The 23,482-nt window shown below is 36.4% G+C and overlaps 1 protein-coding gene across 9 annotated transcripts in view; it reads right to left on the bottom strand.

Annotated features, from left to right (window-relative positions):
* The window catches only part of NEK10 (NIMA related kinase 10), a 296,604-nt gene that overhangs the window by 44,469 nt on the left and 228,653 nt on the right, over positions 1–23,482 (bottom strand). For 5 of the 9 annotated variants that reach the window (XM_037846062.1, XM_037846053.1, XM_037846035.1 and 2 more), the window contains 5 exons: positions 14,989–15,172; positions 14,801–14,887; positions 13,287–13,341; positions 4,625–4,662; positions 4,385–4,525 (listed from right to left, as the gene is read on the bottom strand). In XM_037846062.1, the coding sequence (XP_037701990.1) occupies positions 4,385–4,525; positions 4,625–4,662; positions 13,287–13,341; positions 14,801–14,887; positions 14,989–15,172 (505 nt within the window). Of the gene's footprint in view, positions 1–4,291; positions 4,526–4,624; positions 4,663–13,286; positions 13,342–14,800; positions 14,888–14,988; positions 15,173–23,482 lie in introns of all 9 variants that reach the window. The other 4 variants (XR_005218355.1, XR_005218356.1, XM_037846074.1 and 1 more) reach the window with 2 other exon arrangements.

Here is a 23,482-nt window from a genome sequence, read left to right on the forward strand (position 1 = left end):
GGTGCCCCTATCACCATCTTCAATACCCAAATAGGATTACTGTGCTGACAAACCAATTCAAAGGGCAGTTGTAAATATCCTGAAACTTTTTTAAATGCCATAAAAATGCCATTAATAATGGCAACTTAGAATTTGCCAGCCTTACTTTTCTCCGTTGACACAATTATCTCATACACTATGCTGCAATTGTCAACCAAGTCACACTGACTTCCCTTTATTCCTAACGGGGGGTGGGAGGTAGGGGGGATACCTTTTTTCCCTTCCTTCCATTTAGCCTTTGCCCCAGGGCAGACACCCCAAAGGCGAGGTGGTGAGTAGTCCATTTAACAACTTTTCTGAGAGACTGAGTATTTCTTTCACAAGATACTATCCTACAAAGAAATGAAACAAATCTGCATCTCCAGGCAGCATCCTTTTGGGACCTTATACACACTTCTTCAATGCATCCCTCAGCATCTCAGCATGAAGAATTAGGAAGCAAAGCATAAGTGGCACAGGAAATTTGTTTTTTCTTACCCCTTCCCTAAACCGAAGTCTAATTTAAAAAACCATTGTTTCCTCACTCTTTCAGAATATTTATACAGTTATTCTCAATAGCAAGGATAAACAAGGATTTCAGCAGTTACTCAGTTAAGTAGTTTTTGAGGGGCTGAATAAAAGGAAATACTCAAGATGTACATGTAGGCCAAATTGCATGGTATAGACAACTATTGAAGGAATTCTGAGTAAAAGCTGGGGGATAAATTTGCATATGTGAAAAAATTTCTACTCAATAAAATACGAGAAGGCATATACTCAAAATCATTTTGGCTATTGTGAAAATTAATATTATGTACCTTAAGTCAATAACTAACTTGAAAGGAAGCTACTGAAGGACAGTACAGTGCTTCAATATAAAATATATTAGTGGTGTTTTCTAAAATATTTAGATGAAACACTGACTACTTTACTTAGATCTGACCTGATGAACAAAAGACAAGCATGAAAATAGATTCTCAGTCATCTAGTAAAAAACATAGGTAAGAACCCAGAAATCATGAAATGACTATTTCTATTCAAAATGCAGATCATAAGGATTCCCATACATTCTGTGCCTGGGTGCCAGGTGCTGTCTAAATGAAAAACTGAGTAAAGGAGATATCTTTAGGTTTTTATTTATTTGGGTGGGGAAAATGTCAATGTTGAGCTAGTAAAATTAGGTTGTACTCTTAGTTGACATTACACATATATTCTAAAAATGTTTAAAATATTTGACCAGTGCTAATAGTGTTCAAAACATTAAAGTGTACGCCACATGCTTAACAAAGTCTATTTCCTATATTTTGCTTTGATATAATTTAACTTTCACAAATACATACCATCTCTCTTACCTCAAGAAGAGACCATATCTATTTTACCTAAGACTGGCCCCTAGAGTATTTTTACATTCAAAATCCTCAGATAATATCTAATTATTTGATTAATTATTTTGACTCTGTAGACAATAGAACTCATCAACTATTTTTAAAGAACTGAGTTTCCCCAGGTATTGGGCACTTCTACAGCATAATTTTATATAGTAAGTACATTGGGTATGAGATAGCATAGCAGAAAGTTGTTCTTTTTCCAATTTTATTTTCTTTCTATTGATGATAAAAAGATAAAGTTTCAGTGTGGAACAAGTATGTCTTTACCATCTCTCAAGTATTAGCTAGTCTTCTTTTGTAACAAAGACAACAGACCTCAGGATAAGCAGACAAAAATATGTACTTAGAATTTATTATTATTGTCTTGCTTACATTTGTATTTATTTTTAGAATTGCTATCTATTTATGGCAAGTGATACTAGATTAGTTTCCTACATATTGCAATGATATAAATTTCCCCTTTAAGTATTCTAAGTTGAAAATATGGATCAATTTAAAGAAAAATAATAGTACAGATGGTACTCAGATATGGGCAAATTTGCGTGATGGTAATCCACAAGTGACTAAAGTTACAGAAACTGAGCTAAAAAAGTTAATCTGCTAAAATGGTGTATTCATTCTTTGATTCCATGTTACTTAATGTTAATATTTTCATCATGCAGTATAGAAATTCCTAAATTTTCACTTCTGTTGGCAGGAAATTTACTGTCTATTATTTAACCCAAAGAGTATGTATAAAATAAATCATTTATGCAATATAGTTAGTATTAAAAGAATGAGGGGACTCTTACTAGAGTTAACTTGAGATATTTTAATTGTTATCTATGTGTTTGAAGGTGGTGCCACTAAATACTGCTGTATCACCACAACATGAACTGGAAGTCCGTATCTTAGGAGTACCACAGAGGCAATGCTATATATATTGCTATATACAACCACTTAACACTGTAAAATAATAGTTCTCACCCTTTATTCTGCCATGGCACACAGCAAATGATGTTTAGATACTAGATATACTCCTGATGGCATAACCAGATTTTGACCAAATTCACCCCCCGCCCCCAGCCATTTTTTTTTTCCAGAACATTTAGACAATGCAGGGCTGTAGCTGTTGGTTAGACACAATTTCCAGCATGTTCCTTCCCAGGTTGGAAGAAAAATCAAATGTCAAGAAAGCAAAATCAAATGCTAAGTAAGTGAAAATACACTATTATAACCTGCTTATTTTTGTTAAATGTCAGTGCTTGACCTCTTCTTAGTGACAAAGTCTTAAAATATAACTCACACTGATCAGACCAACAACATCTCAGGATACCTTGGTCCAAACTCCCATTGTCAGAGAGCTGTACCAAGGTTGCCTTTTTAATACTCTGAGTTGGGCTAATGATACATGGGTAACAACTGGAATGAAGCACAATTAGCAGATGTGGTGACCTACATGAACGGGGCTGTTACCAGTTGTTTGTAACTTGATAAAGCAATCTATAGCCCAAATGTACTTGCAACACTTTTATAATATGCAGAAAAAGACAGAGAAAAATACATATCTAATGTTTTGACTTAAAGATAGAATAACCTACATTTCCTCACATGCATTAACATGTTCTTCAATACTAGTGGAAGTGAATTGCTCCTTTTATGGATTAACCTTACCATTCACTGACAACACTTAAAATGTTATAGCATATTCTATTTCAAATAAAAAAAGTATGAATCTGTACATTCTTTAATGTTGGTTGGTAAACAAATTGCCGGTCTAATGAATATAATACATTACATGTAAACTATGCTATAATGTAAATTCTTTGGTTAAAGGTCCAGAAATCTGATCAATTTCACCAACATAAACTGGACTAACTCAACATATCCTTTAGGAAAAAGAACTCCTATTATGAACTACAATGGATCTGTGAATTGTTTACATACACATCTAAGTATTTTGCTCTTGCTATTATAAAATAAATCAACAACAATCAATTTACCTTCATGATTACACTATCAACTTACCTTATGGCTAAATAACAGGAGCAGAACATGGTCAACATGATAGTTTTGGACCTCTTAATAACAAAAAAAAATTTTTTTTTTTTGCATCTTTGGACTGATGGTGTAAATGGCCCAAAACTGTCAATAGCCCTTCCACAGCAAATTTAATAAACATGGAGACATATACTAATATTACAATAAATCAATTCACATCACTTACGTTCTCTGTGCTTATTAACTCTAGAAAAGAATACAAATTAAGGAAGCCAAAGTAAAAATAGCATTAAATAATAACTCCAAATTAACAAAGTAGTAAAATAGAACGTTATGCTCAAGAGTCATATACTCACACATATATTAAATGCACAATCATTAAATATTTTTCTGAATTGTCTAGGCTTAGCTGATAATTTTACTGTTACTGTTGGACTTTGGTCCTCTTTAATAGATACTAGAAACATTAACACATTCTTTTATTCCCAAACCATTATTGTGAACTTTTATGTTTCAATAATCCATATTTTTTAAATTTCTAGGGACACAATGTGATATAGTTTTAATCAAATACAAATAGAAAGAACTAAAAAATACTATCTGTGTGAGAGTAAAAGAGATAGAAAAACAGTATATTTTACTCTTGTATCATTAGGAGTGTAGAGTTTACAGAAATATCAATGTAAAACAGTTACTATTTTTTGTTAGTAGGTATGTACTTTAAGTGTCAATAACTCAGCTGCTTAACATTCTCATCAAAGCAGGAATGCAAATTTTGGGAAAACAGCGTATAATATTTCAATCAAATAAGTGAACACAGAAAGCATTTTGAAACTGTCAGATAACCAGACTAATAACAGTGGACACACAAAACAGAATGCTCCTGCTGTTTGTATTAAAATTACCTCCCAAGCATCATTCAGACATTTCAGGCCCAACTATAATTCTGTTGTTCGCCCATTGTGAGCTTGACATCAACGTGATCTAATAAGTACTACCATGATCTTTGAGATTGCGAAGAATCACTGTGGGAAGGCTATGGGACTGCCACCCTGTCACTAACTCAGCCTCTAGTTCCTTAATGTGGGCCCTGAGCATGGGGGGTGGCACTTTCAGAAGCAGGTCAAGAGGCAGCAAAGCTGAAGAAATAAAAGAGGGAAAGATATGAAATGGTAACATAAATTACATTGAATTTCAGTGAGGTATGTATGATTTTATTGCTGCCAACACTAAGTTACCTGGTCTTGGTCTTGATCCTATTCCACCAGAGAAATCCCTGGAAATAGAAAGTAGAGGCAATTAGAATGACTTACTAAACTTTGATTTGACAAACATTTACCGAGAATGTACACTCTTCTGTGTTCTACACTGTCAAAGTAAATAAAGTTTATTTGCCCTCAAGACTCTCTTAAGAGTTTAATAAAGAAGAAGCTAAATATATTCCAACCTAGAGTAGAACTGACATTCCATAGGTTAAAAAAAAAAAAAACCTCATTATAATTGTTTACTATCTCTAAGTATGACTTAGGAACCTAAATCTTTGTGCCTTGATTGATTTTCTTGTTATACTTAAAATGGAAAATAATCATTTTTGTATTAAAAAAGAAATACTCAAAAATTTAAATATAGTATTTTTGCATGCTTTGGTCCTATTGTCTTTAAAAAAAATCTAACTCTTCCTATGAAATGAGATAATTTTTGCATTTAAGAGGATTATATTTTTCTTATAGTTTCCAGTGTTATCAACATCCCTTGTTTGCCCTGCTCTAAAATTCTGGATAGTCTGATCATTTTGCATGTTGGTCTCAGCATCTTTCACCCTGAAGATGTATCCTTAGACCACCCCAGGGACAGCCTTAAATAACCTTCAACCTTGTTTTTCTACTGAAGCCTAGAGACATTTTCTTAATAGTTTTGTGGAATTAAATAAGAAACATCTATGACCTGATAAATTATAAGAATCATACTTCAATTTACACAGTCTAACAAAAATACATTTTAAATCTACTATATATAAAGCCATGGTAGGTATTTGCTAGGTGGGAGCAAATATAGGGATTCAAACACAGATAAATGTGACTAATAAAATTCTCTTGCCCAACCCTTTTATTTTTAATCACAGAACTTTCCATATATGCATGTAACTCATACTTAGGTTATTAAGCATAAAAAAACTGGTGTTCATTTACCCATCACTCCACTTAAGAACTAGAATAAAATCAAAATCATCCCATCTGAGTTCTGTCCCTATCCCTTTCCCCTCCCCTTTCACCTACCAAGCCAGCTAACTCTCCCTTGATCCCATTTTTTCTTCCTGACCCATTCCCAGCTCAAGGTTACAGAGCCTCCAAAAGTAAGTGAATCTTGAAAGCCCTGTACATTCTTCTAGCCCTGGAACAAGGCGCATGTTTAAAAGAAAGAAAAGGGATGGCCTCTGCCCTCAAAAGCTTCAGAGGGACATCATCCTAACAGTGCGCATGCCGGATGGGGCGACCTCAGGGCTGAGCTGAGATGCAGACCCTGTTCCAGCTCCTCTTATCCTTGCACATTGGCCACCCCCCAGCAAATGCTTTCTGAACAACCTTGTCTCTCAGCCTTCAGAGACCAGAGTAGAGTGATAGTAATATAATACAAGCCAGAAGCATAATTTTAATTTTCTGGTAAGCACATTAAAAAAAAAAAGGAAAAAGAAAAAGGTGAAATTAATTATAATAATACCTTTTCTTTAACCTAATATATCCAAAATATTATCATTTTCAACATGTATTAATATAAAAATGATTGAGACATTTTTATATTCAGTTTTAAATTTAATATTTAAAATATAATATTGATTATAATATATGAAAATATCAATTTTATAGGTTTTAAATTTAAGTATAATTATGTTAAATTTTAATGATAATTAATGAAATATTAAATGGAATTTAAAATTCAGCTCCTCAATCACACTAGCCACATTTCAACTGCTCAACAGCCACCTGGGCCGGAGGCGAACATATTGGACTGTGTAGTCCAGACCCTTCTTGAGAAGGCATTGGGCATTGCCTTCACCCTCACAGCACCATGGCTGAGATTAACAGTCATGCCATGTAGTTGCTAAACCTCCAATATCTATGGACCCAAATCTTAAAAGGTGACTTATAAAAATGTAATTTGTGGAAAACTTTCATTCGTAAGTTTATGGCTGCTTTTGATAAATGATAACCACTTGTGTGAGAGAGCAACTCACATGAGTTAATTAGATGACTCTTCTGGTTGCCCTGAAGAATCTGACATTTCAAACATTTTTCTGTATTAAAAATATTATGCATGCTATGTGCTAGCTATGTATGTGAAATAGATCACCCTGTCAGGGTTGAGTTGCTGCCAACTTTACTACTCCTTTATATAACTGTAAATTCCTCTTTAATAAACTTTAGGAGTCTTCAAAATGACCACCACATTCACTCACTAACTCCTTCATTCATTCATTCAACAGATATTAAGTGCCCACTCTATGTGGGTGCTGTGCTAGTTACAGGAGTTGAAGGGATGAGAAGAGATAGTCCCTATGATCATGGAACTTAAAAGATCACACAGGCATCACAGAAAAAAGTTTTAATTTCTCTGAAAACTATATCACTAGTCACAAGAAAATACAGTAATCTGAAATTTCAAAATAGAACAGACTCATTGTGACTAGAAGTAATAACTTTTAACTATGCAATTGTTGGGTCCACAGATGGGTAAAAGATTGAAATTATGCTGAAGCCCAAGAGAAGTCTGCCTCTATATTAAACTACTCTGCATGTTTATGCCTAATAGAACATTACAGCAACAGAGGATGGTGAACCCATGATAGAGCAAGCTGGAAAATACATGGAAGTGATTTAACACAAAGGAGAACATTCTAAAAATGTTTTCTGCGAAAAGGCTCAACATATGAAACTTGTCTACTCTGAAAGCTTTGAAGCAGGCTGACTGAAACAGAATTTCAGAGAAAGGAGAGGTTGAAAGGATTCTGAAAGGTCATCACTCGAAACTGTCTTCAGATCTGCGGCAACCTCTTCCGGATCTTGTAAGCAGAAAGAGAAATTAAAGTGCTAAAAATGAGTGAGTGTTAGCCTACAACTTCCACCCCAAACCACTAACAGCAAAGGTGGAAAATGAAGGTTAATTAGCTTTGTAATTTTTTAAATCAACTTTTCCCTGAATTAATTCAAGCATGGGGTGAATTATTTGGGTATTTAATTTGTCAGGGGAGTCCCTGACCATGAAGGACATGAAGCTCTAGATTTTTACTGCTGGTAAGAATTTCTTTAATATATCTCTGAACCAAGGAAATATTTTCACATACATTTGTTTAAGTCTATCACATAATTCAATTGTGATTAGTGGCCAAATCTATCTAATGTTGATAAAAAGAAAGATTTAGCTTCATGAAATGAGAGGCTTGACTTACAATATTAAGATGATGCTTTCTAATGCTACTGCAACCACATTGTCCGAGTTAACTAGCATTTTACAGCTGAAAATCTCTTTAAGTAAGTGACATTCATAAACATGTCCTGTGTGCATAAGCAACTTTACATATGGTTGAGTTCTCATATTCATTAAAGGTTTTTCTTCTATCTATAATGATAAATGCAGTGAGCAAAACTGCAAGAAAGTGGGACAGTGCTCCTGTGGTTCTCTGCTCATACCCCAATAACAGTAAGAAATAAATGAGCAATAAACCAGGAAAGTGTAGAGCCATCACAGAGAAGGAATAAAGTGGTTTTACTGACAATACATTTTTTTGCATGCTTGCTGGATTGCAACATTGACAGGTTGATTCCGGCAAGTAGTGATCATGCAGTTTTTATTCAGACTAAGTAAAACTAGATGGAGATTATGAAAAAGAGATGGGAGGAAAATAACCACAAATAAAAACAAACAAGAACTTCTGCTAAAACGAGGCAAGATCTGCAGGTCCTAAGATCATATAAGAGACTTTCTGGTCACATGTGTGATGCTGGTTGGTTACAAATGTTCACCACCGTCTTTACATACAAAGATTCGAGTCAGGCAAATGCTCTCGGATACGATATGCATACAACAATTTGTCAAAGAAGTTGTGAACCACAGGCATCTCTGATACCACAAACCAGCCTGCCAACTACACCTTGTTGCCTTGGCAACAGGACGCAAGCAGACATGGAGAAATCCTGTTGCCTGAGCAACAGGATATTAAATTTAAAAAATATACGATTTTTTTAAAATGGGCATTAAGCTGTGACTATGGCATAGACTATAGGTTCAAGCCTGTAGATAATATTTCAGCCCTATTACAGTGAGAGATATAGAATTTACACAAAGGTAACAGTTGTTCATCTAACAAGTATTTGTGGACTGGCATCTATCTGAATGCCCTGTGTCCTGCAAAAGAATGCAAAGATGGACTAGGCATCACCTGGAACATGCCTGGCACACACAGTAATAAACAGCTATCAATCGAATGAATGAATGAGTGTTCTTAAGAAGGCCATAATACGATCGTTAAAAAGTTAAAAAGTTAAAAAGGCTGAAGCCATTAACAGGGAAGTGCATTATTACATTCAAATGTAAACTGGATGATTCCATTTCTAAAGGCAGAGGAATGGGACTTTCCCCACTGCCTTCCAGCACTTTTGATAATTTGGAGATGGAGGTCTGACATGGGGGAGGGGGGGGATGTCTGGTGAAAAAGGAGCCCAAAGGAATTATTTGTTGGTTTCATGTGATTTCTGCTAAATAGTTCATAGAAGGAACATGACTTTTAGGAATTGGAGATTGGTTTTCTCTTGGCCCTACCATTAATTATATTCCTGAAAAAATTCTCATCATCTGATGATGGCTTGGCTAACCAGGTCACCTTCCAGTTTTAACACGTTTCCTTTCTCCAGCCTTGAGGCTTTAATACTTCCCTGAGGAGGCAGGAGCTAGTTGCTTCCTAGCTCCATTTATTCATTTTTTTACCCATTTACCCATCTGCGCAGCAAGTCTATTCATTCAAGCAAGTCTATCCTAAGTTATTAGGGAGGTACTTTGGTTCTTTAGCAGGAAATTATCTTAAATCTGGCTCCTGATACCTGAGATGACTAAGGTTGAGAATGTATACTTAAGATTTCTCTCTGTGCTATTTATCCATGGTCAAGTATAAATTCTAAACTTGGGAGCTGTGCCCAGACCACATGTGCACTTCTCTATGGCACTTTCTCATTGAGACCAACCCCCTTGTTTTAAGAGCCAATAATGGCACCCAAGGAGGAGAGCTGCCTATGGTCTCACTGTAACTGTTATGCCATTTCACAAGCACAGAGTAGCAAAAACAAAAGTAAAACAAAACTTTACACGCTTTATTTTCATTAACTTCTCATGTAGCTTCTAAACATTTTGCAGAATGTGTTCACATTACATTAACAAACCAAGAAACATAGGAAAACCCCAGACAAATTAGATTACAAATAACTTGAATTTTATTTAATGCCTTTTAAAGAATTATAAATACATTTTAGAGTTGTCTACTTGTAATTCATGGAAGCCCCGGGGATTACCTGGAAGCAAGTTAAAAAGTTATTTGTTTTCCCTCCTCCTATTTGGCATGAATCATAGATTGTCTTGTATCATTTATTTTCTTCTCAAGTCTATGCCCTTGTCTTCCACTTATATTGTGAGTTCCTTGAGGGAAAGGGCTTGTTTCATACCAGACTGTGTTCCCCGATAGCATGTCACACCGTACCACATACATGGTACAGCTTCACAAATGTTATTTTAGGTTGGATCCTATTCACCCTGGGTCCCTCACCCCTCTTCCAGAGAATCAAACTCAACACCTGGACCATTTTCCAGCTGCTGACAGTTGCTAACATCAAATTAAAGTTTTCTCTATAATATCCCTGATTCAATGAGCTTTAGATTGAATTTTCCCTTTCTGCTGATTCTAATTACCTAATTTGCTAAAAATGTTTATCTAGTGACTAGCCTTTAAGAAACATTTCAAGCTCTAAAATAAATAGTACATGTGTTTCTTTCATTTTTGAAGGATTGAGCATAAACAAATTCTTGCAAATGAAACAATTTTCCATGAATCCTTTAGAAAAAAAAGAGTAGAATTTTTCCTTAGATTCCTAAATTTATCTCATTGGAAATTCCTCTTTTAATATAAAATTCTCTTAAATTGGGGAATACACAGATCGGCATAGTTTATTTTTGTACTGAAATACTTGTTTTGCATCTTTTCTATACATTTAAGCAATTTTGTATCAATGAACAAAGCATCCAGTAATAGAAAAAAGTCTTGTGATGTTCTTAAAAATATAGGCAATCAAAAACCTTAAAAGGAAGGTAGTTGTATTCCAAAGTACATTTGTTATTATTTGGGGGAAGAACACGTGCAACATTAATCTATGGAAATGCTGTTCCAGGGAGTAGGCATATTTCTAGTCTAGCTCAGAAAAGGCTACTGAACTCATTATGTGGTTAAAGTAGAAGCTGTGATGCAAGAGATGAAGACGACACATCCCTCCATGTTATCAAGCATTCAGAGCCCCATTCCACAGCCAGGCATACATCTCCTGCCCCCGCCCTCTCACTTGCTGGGACCAGGAAGCAAGAGCTCCCCTAGTTCCAGGCTCCTGTGTGTGACCTTCTTCCTTGACTGTAGAAAATGGAAGCAGAATTGGTGTGTTAGATGAGAAGCAGTCATATGAAGTCAGAAGGTGGGGAATGCTGGAGATTAGCACCAGTCCCTGTAATCACCCATTTTGGTTTTCCTTATGGTTTTGGACCGTTTCTCCTTCCTCTTCCCTTACTAATACTCTTGACCATGGCTTCTCTGCACTTTGGCCCACTGAAGAACATCATGAGGTTTCACAGGTTTTCTTCAATGACCTGTCTGGTAGATCATTCCTTCCATTAGGTTTTCCTTGGGTTTTGTTACCAGCAACAGAGGAAAAGAGTTAGAAGTTAAAAAGTTCTACCCTATGCCTTCCCAAACCTCACTTTAAGAAGATAAAGTTATCAGTGATGTTTTATCTTTTCTAAGCAAAAAATAATTTGTCTACAAGAAAGTTCCTTCACTCAACCCCACTGAATCCCTCAGAATTTTGCTGGGCAGGTTCTATATTGCTATATTCATTTAAAGTATGCTCTTCCCAGCATTCTAAAACCTAGATGTGAATAGTGGTTCCTTTTAGACTGACAAGCCTCTGCTCCTGCTCCCATAAGCAAGGGCACCTGGTCAGACTTGAAGGAGCTGTCAATCAAGGAGCTCAGTGCTCTCCCCAGCAGCAAACAGGGCCCCCAGCCCAAGCCAGGCCCATCTTACTCTCCACTAGATCTTTGAATTCCAAGAAAAGTAACACAACAATGGGAAAAACAAGCTGGGAGCTCATTCATCCCAGCATCAGGCCCCTTCAGGTTGGCTATTAGTAGCTAGTCCACAGACTTTAGAGGCTGCCCTGGTTCCTATCCTTTCCTAGGCTTTGTGAGCTACCCAAAGCTTTCTAATAAATCTCTCTTTTGCTTATGTCAGTCAGAGTCAGGTTTTTTTGCTGCTTCCAAAAAGCCCTAACTGACAAAATACATCTACAGCCTTAGACTTTTGTCCCTCACATGTGGTGGCCAGTTCCCTGGCCTGAGGCATCCACAGCTGGGAAGCATGCTCTCCAGCACCACTGCTTGTGTGTCCCAGCCTTGACTGGTACCACAGTCTCTTCCTGTTTCTCATCAGTTGCTTTCCTGTCTCTGTAGTGGTTGTTCCTAGTTTACTTCCCCCCTCAAATTTCTCCACAGATGACCACAACCATTACCTAATAAACAAAAATGGTCACTGAGTATAATCTTCCATAACATCCTTCTTTCCTACTTCTCCACTTCTCTAGGTTAATTTTGTCTACACACACCTTTCCCCAGACTCAGAGAAAAGGCTATCTCTTCATCATTTCCAGGCCCACCCCTCCAGCTCCAGGCTCCTTCCAGACTGTATACAACAATTATCTTTCCCATTTTAATCTTTCTTCTCCATTGGCTTCTTTCACTGAGGTCCAAACACCCTGAAGTTGCCCTGATTCGAAGCAGAACTTTTTCTTTCAAACATCCCCTGCCAGCTACTGTCCCAGATCACTCCTCACTTTCATGCCCTATGTTCACTTGCTCCCCATCCCCAACTCCAGAATTTATAAGACCACCACAATCAGGCTTCTTTTCCCACAAACCCCAGCAAATGCCGCTGAAACTGCTCTCATCAAAGTCACTATGGACTTCCCAAAGATCAAATCTGTAGACCCTTTTCATTCCTTACTCCAAGGGACAAGTGTCATAGAAACTGCTACTTATCCCAAAATAACAATTTCCTATTCTTTTTAAGATAGAATCACCCAAACATATTTCATCTTCCCTTGCAGCTAGATGTGGTCATGTGACTAAGTTCTGGCCAATGGTATGTGAGCAGAAGTGACGAGCAAAAAAGAAGTGTGCCTTCCATTTCCCTTTTCTGCTGCTGAGATGTGGATGTGTCATGGTCACCCACATTTGCCATGGAGATAAGACCAATCCTGGAATGTAAAGGAACATGGTAGAATGAGCCAGGCTCCCAGATGAACTCATGGAGCAGAACCGCCCTACCTTTCTGGTCTGCCCTTGAGTTCAGCAAGGCTAATGACCCACTGAAGGTCACAAAGTAGAAAAAACGAAAAGCTAGACTAAAACTCAGGTCCAAGCTCAGTACCCTTTCCAGTATGCACTTGGTAAACTATAATTGGTTCTAGGAGAGTGGGCTCTAACAGTTTCATTACCACATGCTCAGAGTAACTTCTTGCTATCAGTCTTTAAATTAGTTACCAACAACTCAGCTCTGCAAAGGCTAAAAATATATCTAGGAGCTCAATTTGTACATACCTTGTTTGGGATTGTCTTTCTCCTCCTGAAGCACTAAAACTTCTCTTTAAAATGCCTGAAACAAGAAAATAAAAATAAATAATTACATTTTCCCACTGCAAATCTTTATATATTTTTTCAAAACAAAAATAGTGTGCATTTGTTATCTGAGCAAATTTATATACTAGAAAGACAGTCTTGATTTATGAAAACACCAGCCACAAATATCATGTTACAAATTACTAGTTACTTGACAGCTTTGTTTAAGAGTTTTCCCCAAACAAAAGGTACTAAACAAAGAATCTTATTAATAGATAAAATATAATAAAATACCTATGTCATAATCATCCCAAAGCCCTTGCCAAGACAGCTACAGGTCACCACATACAAATTTAAGGGTCTCATTCCCCACTGATCCCCACTCACCACTATTACTGGGGTTATACAGAACGGTCAGTAGTGAACCTCTTCTGGAACTTGCTACCTATGTTTATATGCATGAATATTTTTCTTATATAATATTCATGCTTTCCCAATCACAAACTGAAACACTTTATCAGGCAGGAAAGAATTTACAGGGAAAATAGAACAGAGTGTTAGAAATCGGGGTTGTGCCGGAAAATCTGTAACATCTAGTCACCGTTTTGATTGACCAGTTAAGTTTGGAATGGGACAAAAATAATGTAGCTAAATCTTTAGGGTTCTACTATGATCCTTAGAGGGACTATTTTAAACCTTCTTTTATGAGGTTTTCATAGTACAATCATTGAGGAGAAGGAATTATTTATACCCAGTTTATTCCAAAGTATTTCTATCTATCCTTTTTAATATTCTACCAACTTATTTTTTATAAAATAAAGTTATTTTCTCTTCATTTTCTCTTTTAACTTTGCTTTTCTTCCAGTTTTAGATTTGTTGAGTGTATTTGATTCTAGCTTTCCTTATAATCTTTATATTTTATCTAAATATATCTTTTCCTTTTCTTTCCTCTACCCCAGTGTGACTATTTTCTTCACTGTTTCAAATTAAGAGTTAGGATTAACACATGGACTGAATTTATATATCATATTTTTTTCATGGTTCTGAATTATATTAAAAATATTTTTTATTTGTAGTGCTTTTAGTATAATACATCCATGTGCACTATACAGATGAAACTGTAAAAACTAGTCTATACCAAGACTAATTTCTTCTCTAGCCTCCATATCTCTCCAACCAAAACTCATAAATGGTCACTTCCATTACTCCTATGGTTACATTAGGCTGTGTCCAAATAAATTATTTCAACTCCCCAGTTAGACCCTGCATTTGCTGGTGGAAATAATACAACAATTCATTTCACATCTAAGGCGATGGAAAATCACAGTGCTCACTGTCCTTTGGCTTCTGGCAGAGAGATAGACATACCTGTCTTAATTAGCATTGCACCTGAAAAACAAACCACTGGCATAGTAACATTTCCTTGATTTAACTACGATTCCCAAACGACTGCCTGCTGGAAACCCACAAATGGCAAACTGGTAAAGAAAGCTTACTGAATGTAGACTCTTTCAAAGGGCTTGAACTGGAGCTGCTGGAGTTATCCGAAATGTCCAACTCATCATCTAGCTCTGAATATATATCTGTACATTAATAAAATAAAAAAATAAAAAGCAAATGAACCTTGAAACAGAAAGGACTTGAGAATGCATTCATTCTGATTAACACCTTTTCACTAGTTTACCTTTCTCAATATTTTCCAGGTTGAAGTTATCATCTGACAAGATTTCGTCACAGGCTCTGTCTTCATCCTTTCCACAGGGGGCCTGGAAGCCTTCAGGGGGCAAGTCTGCACTTTCAGAAAATTCACTTTTCAGACTGGCCGCTCCACTGCTGCTGCTACTCAAGCTTGCCTTCTCAAAGGTTTCCTGGAAAAATAAATTCAGCTTTTAATAATCTCTCTTTCCTTCCTTCTACAGGACCCAAAGCTTTTTAGAAATATATTAAAATGCTTAAAATATCATAAATATTTTATGCAGAAGTAGTATCAGTAATTTTACCTATATACCCAATACGGAACCCATTAAAACCACAACCTCACAAAAAAAAGTAGGTCGGCAAGCTACAATTGGACAAAAAAGAATGAATCCCTCAAGAGTGCTCAGTAACAATAGGCCTGTACACTCCAGTGGGGGAAGAAAAAACAAAAAAAACTGTACAACTAAGGAATAGAATATGAATCCATTAAGCAGAAATTTCTCTCCTTTAAATTATTTTTTAAATATTTGCTATTGAATCTTTTCAACACCACAGTGGATAATAAGGCTTATTTTCTACAGAGCTCAAGGGAAATTTTTGGCAAGGAAGCCAGGACATGGAAAGAGAGATGAGGTCCCCGAAAGATGAAGGCCCACAGTGAAGAGGACTTTCAAAGCTCTTAGGATTCCACCTACTGTCCAGCCTAAACACCTCCCTGTAGAACTAGCCAAAGGCTACCTCAGGATCCTCCAAAATTGATGTGAGTACTTCAATTGTGATAGCACCATAAGCCCATCAACCTGGCCCTGAGAGTCCATGTTTCCCTAAATGGTATTATTAGAAACTGGAAAATGACGTCTGAAGGTTAGATACGAATAAAGGGGGAAAAAAGTTTAAATATGAATAAAGGAAAAGAAAATTAATCCCATTGAATCTGGAAGCACTGATTTTTCTAAGAAAAAGACAGCAGGAAGAAACTATGACTCAGCAAAAAAGTACCCTTTTCATTCTTGACTGAGGTAATTATGGATACCTAAGATACCTGTTCATTGTGTGGGATATTCTGTGACAAGGGTAAAGAACTTTCTTTGGTGGTAGGGCTAAGCAAGTGCTGACAAACCTAAGATATAGACCAGGGTGACAAAAAGACAAAGGAAGAAAGTCTAGGAACGAGGAAAGGATAATAGTTGGAGAGTGTGGGGGGAAAACAAAGGGTGTATTTATTGGAGGGGAAAGAATTCCACTCATGAATTGCCTTAGGTGTTATTTAATTACAAATCAGCCACCCCTTCTTGCCTAAAAGTCCCCAGTGATGAATGATGCCCACTGGAGAGACAGGTTCCTGTTTATTTTATGTATTTATTTTTTCAAATACTTTTTCCTACAATTAAAGTGACATCCAAAGCTTCAAGGAGCAGGTTCCTAAAAATTCAGTGGTGGTAGAATTTGCAGATGAAGACCTGAAGACTCTATGGGGGAGTGAAGACAAGAATAAAGCTCTGGAAGTGTCATGTGCTTATGTTCACTACACAAGACAAAACATACAAAGAAAATCAAAGACATTTTATGCGTCTTAAGTTAGAATCAATGCACACTGTACTGATTTAAATAGATAGTATTATTAACTATTAACTAGTATTACTATTAGTGTTAATTAATATTTATATTATAATAAAGTATATTATATATTATAGTAATACTAATTCATATTAGTTTTACTTAGTATTAATATTAATGTCAGTTAATATTAGTATTAATAGTAATATCAACTAGTATCAATAAATTTATTAGCTCTGTTTTCCTTAGAATCTTTTCAGTGTTCCTTTCCTCAAAGTTACATAAGATACTTGAAGATGTTTCTTGCTTCACTTAAGATAATATGCAGTTGAAGGAGTATTTTAGTTTTATGTGTCTAGTTCTCCATCCAATGTTCAAAGTCTTTTTGCTTTCATAATTCAGATTTTTTAATTTATGTTTCTTGGGTCCACCCTGGTCTACTAAACTTAGACCCTGAGATAGAAAATGGTTTGGATGCTGTTAGGGATTGAATCATGTCTCCCAGCAAAAGCATGTTTAGGTTCCAACCCCTGGTCTTGTGGGTGTGAACCCATTTGTAAATAGGAACTTGGAAGATGTTATTAGTTAAGGTGTGCCCAAACTGAATGAGGGTAGGCATTAATCTGATATGGCTAGTCTTTATAAGCAAGGAAATTGAACATGGAAGAAAAAAGCCAAGGGAAGAAGCCAAAGTCAACGGGACCCAGAAGAGAAAGAAGACATAACCATGTGCATTGCCATGCAACAGAAAAGCCAAGGACCAAGGATCACTGGCATCCAGCCCCAAAATACCATTCTTGGGGGGGGGAAAGCATCACCTTGTTGATGCCTCGATTTTGGACTTCTCATAGCCTCAAACCATGGGCCAATAAATTCCATGTGTTTAACCCAACTCATTGTATGGTATTTGTTTTAGCAGCCAGGAAACTAAGACACATTCCCTTTATTTAATCACTCAGCAGAGCTGAATGTGTGCTTCTGGAAAATTTTTCCAATACCTAAAGCTAGTAAGAGGCTTCCAATGCCAGCCTCAGTTCTAGGCATGGCCAGACTCTGCTAACAAACCCAGAATGGCGTTCTAAGGCCCAAGACTTTACTGCAAAACTCACTCAACCTTCTCCATACCCTACCTTTTCTGTCCTCAATCTACAAATCCATTTTCTTCTAATTATCTTCAACTGAAGTCATTAGAGATTTATATTTACATAGAAACAAAGATCCGATTTAGGACCTTCTCCTCCATAAGGCCTTTCTTATTTTAAATGTCATCTCCTACTCTATTCTAAAGACCACAACTGGCATTTAGAACCCTCTAAGGATTACACATCCAAGATGTGTCAAAGCTATAAATGGTGAGACCAAAAGATGAGAGCTAATTTGTGAGTCGAGAAAAGTTTTTATTGAAATGATGCAATTAGATGGCAGAATCCGCATGTTTCTAAAACTAGTAAAACTTCATCAAAGTCTTTGTCTCTTGAGAACAGACATGGATATCAGTGGAAGACATTTTTCTTTAAGCAAATGAAGAGCAGGGAGATGCTTTGAGTCCCTATAAAGGTGATTCCAGACTTAAGGAGACTCAACTTGCAAACAGCACTCAAGAATCAGTTGGGTTATAAATTACCCAGCACTTGAACTCTGAGTTACTACATCCTTAATTGGGTATTTCCTTAAATTCTGAAAAAGGGGAATTCACCATCTGGGAGAGAAGCTTTTCTGACTCTATAAGTATGGAAAGTATGGTAAAGTAATGTCGAATGTGTACTTTGTCGGAGTTTAAACCCTCAATTTATATAATTATCTCCAGCAGTTTTTTGCTTCTTAAAATTTTTATGGTTTAAACCATATGCTTCTGTAAGTATACTTTCTCTAATGTGCCTAGTGTGATTTCCAGAGATTTTCACTGTGAATATTTGGGTATCTGACTCATCATCCAACTCAATGCTTTTGCTCTGAGGGTACAGGCCATTAAGATGTTTTCAGAAGAAACCTCAAACAAGTAGATATTCTTATTAAAGGGAGTTAGGCAGAAGAGGTGCAATCTTGGGAGACAGAATTTGGCTGTTCTCATCTTTTCTTATTTTCTAATTATTTAGGATTTTTCAAGGAGTAGGAGAAGTTAACCAGCATTTGTATCCCCTAAGAATAGGTGGATAGGTCATATTCTATGTATCAAAAGGGCAGCAAGGGATGTCTATAGGTAAGAGCTAGTTGCAGGGCACAGTCAATTTTCCTGCAACTGGAGTCATCTTGATCCAGAAGATATGTGAGCAGCTGCATTGCTGCAAAAGTGGTGGCACAGTGAAAGAATGGGAGTAGCTCACATTAAAAAACATCCTAGAAGATGTTATCAACATGGCAATTTAAGACATCCCCTGGAAAAAACCTCCCCAGAGATTCAGCAAATAAAAGGAAAAATCCCACTTGCTTAGAACCCTGGAGGACAGAAGAGACTGGAGAAGGACTCCACAGATACTGAATCAAAGAAAAAGAAAAATATTAGGTAGGAAACTTTCTCCCGGACTGCCAGTCCTCTTCCCTCCCCCTCACTCAGTCCCACATAGCTTGGGAGTTGCTCAGAGGCAGAGGCGCGGATTCCTCCACCTCGCACCAGGGACACGGACTATACAGGCACTCAGAGCAGCCTGAGTAACTCTCCAGACACGGGAAGCCAAATCCACAGAGGCCCAGGACAGAACACAAGCCGCTGAGGAGTGCTGCATACAAAAGGACCCTTGGTGGGGGTGGTGGGGAGGAGACCACGATAGAAAGAGTGGTGAGAAGTGCTGTGCCCTCCCTCACTCAATCCAGTTTCTGTTGGCTGTACCATGTGAACACAAAATGAACTTTTCTAGAGTGACCTACCTTTCTGGATTGGCCCCATCTAGCTCCCCAGGGTAGGATACCCTAATAGAGAAGAAATAAGAGGCAGAAAAGCCTCAGAGAGAGAGAGAGAGAGAGAGAGAGAAGGTGGGGGGGGGGGGGGAATAAACTGGACTGTTAGGACGGGAGAGTCCCAGAACTTAAAGTGTAAGGAAAATTGGGCACTGAGTGAGGGAGAGAATTTAAACAAATTGTAGGAGCTGGGGAGAAAATTCTACTCAAAAACAAACAGAACAGATTAAGATTCATGGGGAAAGAACAGAGAAAAGGAAGATTTCTCCTGGAGGTGAAACATCTACACGAAAAGTGCAGCTTTAAAAACTGTAGCCATATCTAGGGCAAGAATTAGATGAAGAGCTGAGAAAATCTAATCAGTTAAACACAGGCTATCCTAAAAGTCTAGAATAAGTTGGACCGAGCATCAAAGAAGAACCTAACACAAAGTCAGTCAACAATAAAACCCTAGACAAGAGGGAGAAACTGACCTTCAGAGTTAACTCATAATCAGATGCCTAGACATCAGAAGAAAAACAGTTACATGCAGTACTAAGAAACAGGAAGATGTGGCTCAGTCAAGGGAACAGATGATAACTTCAGTGGAGATACAGAATTTGAAACAACTAATTAAAGAAGATCAAACAAATCTCCTAAATCAATTCAAGGAGATTATGGAATATATACATAAAGAGATAAAGGATATTAAGAATGCAGTGTGTAAGAATAAAGAAGAACTAGAAAGTATAAACAGAAACTTTACAGAACTTATGGCAATGAAAGGTACACTAGAAGAGATTAAAAATACACTAAAGGTATATAACCGCAGATTTGAAAATGCAGAAAAAAGAAACAGCAAACTAGAAGATGGGACAAATGAAATCATACAGTCAGAATAACAGATAGAGAAAAGAATAAAAAAAATTGAGCAGAGTCTCAGGGAGTTGAGTGACAGCACAAAGCATACAAACATATGCATAATAGGTGTCCCAGAGAAGAAGAGAAGGGAAAAGGGGCACAAAGAATATTTGAAAAAATAATGGCTGAAAATTTCCCAACTCTTATGAAAGACAAATATACTTGTCCAAGAAGTGTAACATACTGCAAACAGAATAAATTCTAATAGACCTACTCCAAGACACATATTAATCAGAATGTCAAATGCCAAAGATAAAGAGAGATTCTGAAAGCAGCAAGAGAAAAGAGATTTGTCACAAATAAGGGAGCCTCGATAAGACTAAGTTTCAATTTCTCATCAGAAACCATGCAGGCAAGAAGGCAGTGGTATGATATATTTAAGGTACTGAAAGAGAAAAACTATCAGCCCCCAATTTTTTATCCAGCAAAACTGTCCTTCAGAAGTGAGGGAGAGTTTAACATATTCACAGATAAACAGAAACTGAGAGAGTTCATCAACAAAAGACCTGCCTTACAAGAATTATTAAAGGGAGTTCTGCAAGTTTAAAGGAAAAGACAGCAGACAGTGGCTTGGAGTAGTGTGAAGAAATGAAGATCATCAATAAGGGTAACTAAAAGGGTAAATGCAAAATCCAACAATACTGTATCCTCAGTACACAACTCTAATCTTTAATTCCTATAAGAGTCAGAATACAATTGAACAAGAAAAAGGCATATTTCCTGATAACGGATATGAATGGAATACTGGAATATTACTTAGCCATAAAAAGGAATGAAGTCCTGATGTTTGTGACAACCTGAATGAACCTAGAGGATATTATGCTGAGTGAAATAAGCCAGACACAAAAGGACAAATATTGTATGAGCTCACTGACACAAAATAAGCAAACTCATAGAGTTAGAATCTAGAATATAGGTTACCAGTGGATAGACTGGGGTAAGAGAATGGGGAGATGATGCTTAGTTTATACAGAATTTCTATTTAGGTTGATTATAAAAGGTTAGAAATGGATAGTAGTGATGGTAACACATTATTGTGAATGCAATTAGTAGCACTGAATTATACAGGTGAATATGGTTAAAGGGGGAAACTTCGGGTAGTTTATGTCACCAGAATAAAAATTAAATAATAAAACATAGGATTGCATAACACAGTGAACCTTATTGTAGATGATGGACTATTGTTAATAGTACAAGTCTATGAATGTTCTTTCATGAATTACAACAAATGTATGACAGTAATATATGGTGTTAATAATAGGGAGGTATATGAGGAAAGTAGAGCTAATGTAAACTAGGACAATAGTCAATACTATTTTAATAATCTTTCATCAATTGTAACAAAGGTAACTACTGTTTAAAATAATAATACAATTACATAGAAGTGTTATCATCAATTGTAACAAATGTTCCACACCAATACAAGGTGTTGCTGGTGGGGTGGTATATGGGAATCCTATATTTTATTTATGATTGCTCTGTAAACCCACAACTTCCTAATAACAAAAAATTTTTAAGGGGCAGCAAGGAAGACACAATGCAAATCAGACAATAAAATCATCACTGAAATGGAAATCACCATCATTATAGAAGATGCTGCCTGTCAGAGTGCTGGTATAGGCACAACTATGTTTTGCTTGGTTTTCCTCATTATAATATAATTTTTTATGTGTGCAGCAGATCATAATACATTTTTAGTTGAATGGTAATTCTAACAGCAACAGACTGACATTTCCCAAATTAACTATAACAGTAGGGAAGGAACTAAGAGAGCCTATTTAATTAAAACAAATGCAATTTTTAAAATTTGCCAGAATGTTAATTTTATAGGGACAGACAGGAGAAAATGCAAGAAATAAATATAAAGCATAACACCAGCTCCATCCTATAGATGCTCTATTTTAGAATCATAAAAAAATGTACTATTTCTTTCATGTTTCAAAATATTCATACTCTGAGTTATAACTTTACACAGCTCCTTACATTTGTTTAATTAATAGCTGTGTCCTTAAATACATAAATTTAGGGGCACCAGGTGCTTTATAGAAATTCATCTGGCTGAAGTGATCTTTTATCAGTAATGACAACATTCTGTACTTTTCATGGGCAGCAGCACAAAGAAAATTCAAGAATGGAGACAAATCATTGACTGTATGCTACAGTACAGAACTTAGTCCCTAAATTTCAAAGTATAGAAATAATCAGCCATTGTGTTTACCTGGCTAGAGAAGCCAGGTGGACCCCAGGACAGAGCTGGGTCCACCTGGATGACGTTGTGGGAGACAAAACTTCAGAGAGGTGGGCTGATGGCATAGGTCTGGTGGATGGTCACTTGCTATGGCAGATTGAAATCTCTTAGCTCTATTGGACTGGGTGATAACTCTAGTCTAATTTCACTTGTGAAACCCTGAAGCCTCTCCCTTCCTCCACACTCCACATATCAAGTAGGGGGACAATGATGTTAAAATTAAACTGGAAAAACTGGTGTTTGGGTACCCTGAAGATAGCTAAACTTAAGAGAATTATGTAATAAAGGAAAACATTCTCCTCCAGTTTGGACCTTAATTATCAAGTTTTATTTTGAAGTTCTTAAAATATTCATGCAAAGCAAATGTGAATTTTCATTAAAAATAATCTTTGTTACCATGATATAATTATGGTTCCATTATAATCATGATACTCTCTTAATTAGAACTTCTGGAAAGCACTAGAACATATTAATGAGCTGTCACCAAATGAAATAAATTAGGGCATAAATTGATCATCAGAATGCAATCTAAAATTCCAGTATCAAATTTACCATGCTTAATAATGTTTGCTACATCAACTGCTACTCCATAACTAACCTAGGATAAGCAATGGGACCTATATTAATACTAATCTTAATACAGATTTTCTAGAAGTAATAATATTAATAAAGAGGAGGAGAGGAACAGTGCTATACTCTGAAAGTATCACTTTCACAAATATGGAAGATATTATTATGGAGCAACATATACTGACTGCTACTTTGTTCCAAGACTGTAGACTAGCCTACAAATGCAACTGAATGTGTATGTGACTATTTCCAAAAGCACTTCAAATGAGGCCAGAATCAGGTAATTCCATTTAACATATCAAAGAAACAA

This window comes from Choloepus didactylus, chromosome 1 (assembly GCF_015220235.1).
Source record: "Choloepus didactylus isolate mChoDid1 chromosome 1, mChoDid1.pri, whole genome shotgun sequence".
NCBI lineage: Eukaryota > Metazoa > Chordata > Mammalia > Pilosa > Megalonychidae > Choloepus > Choloepus didactylus.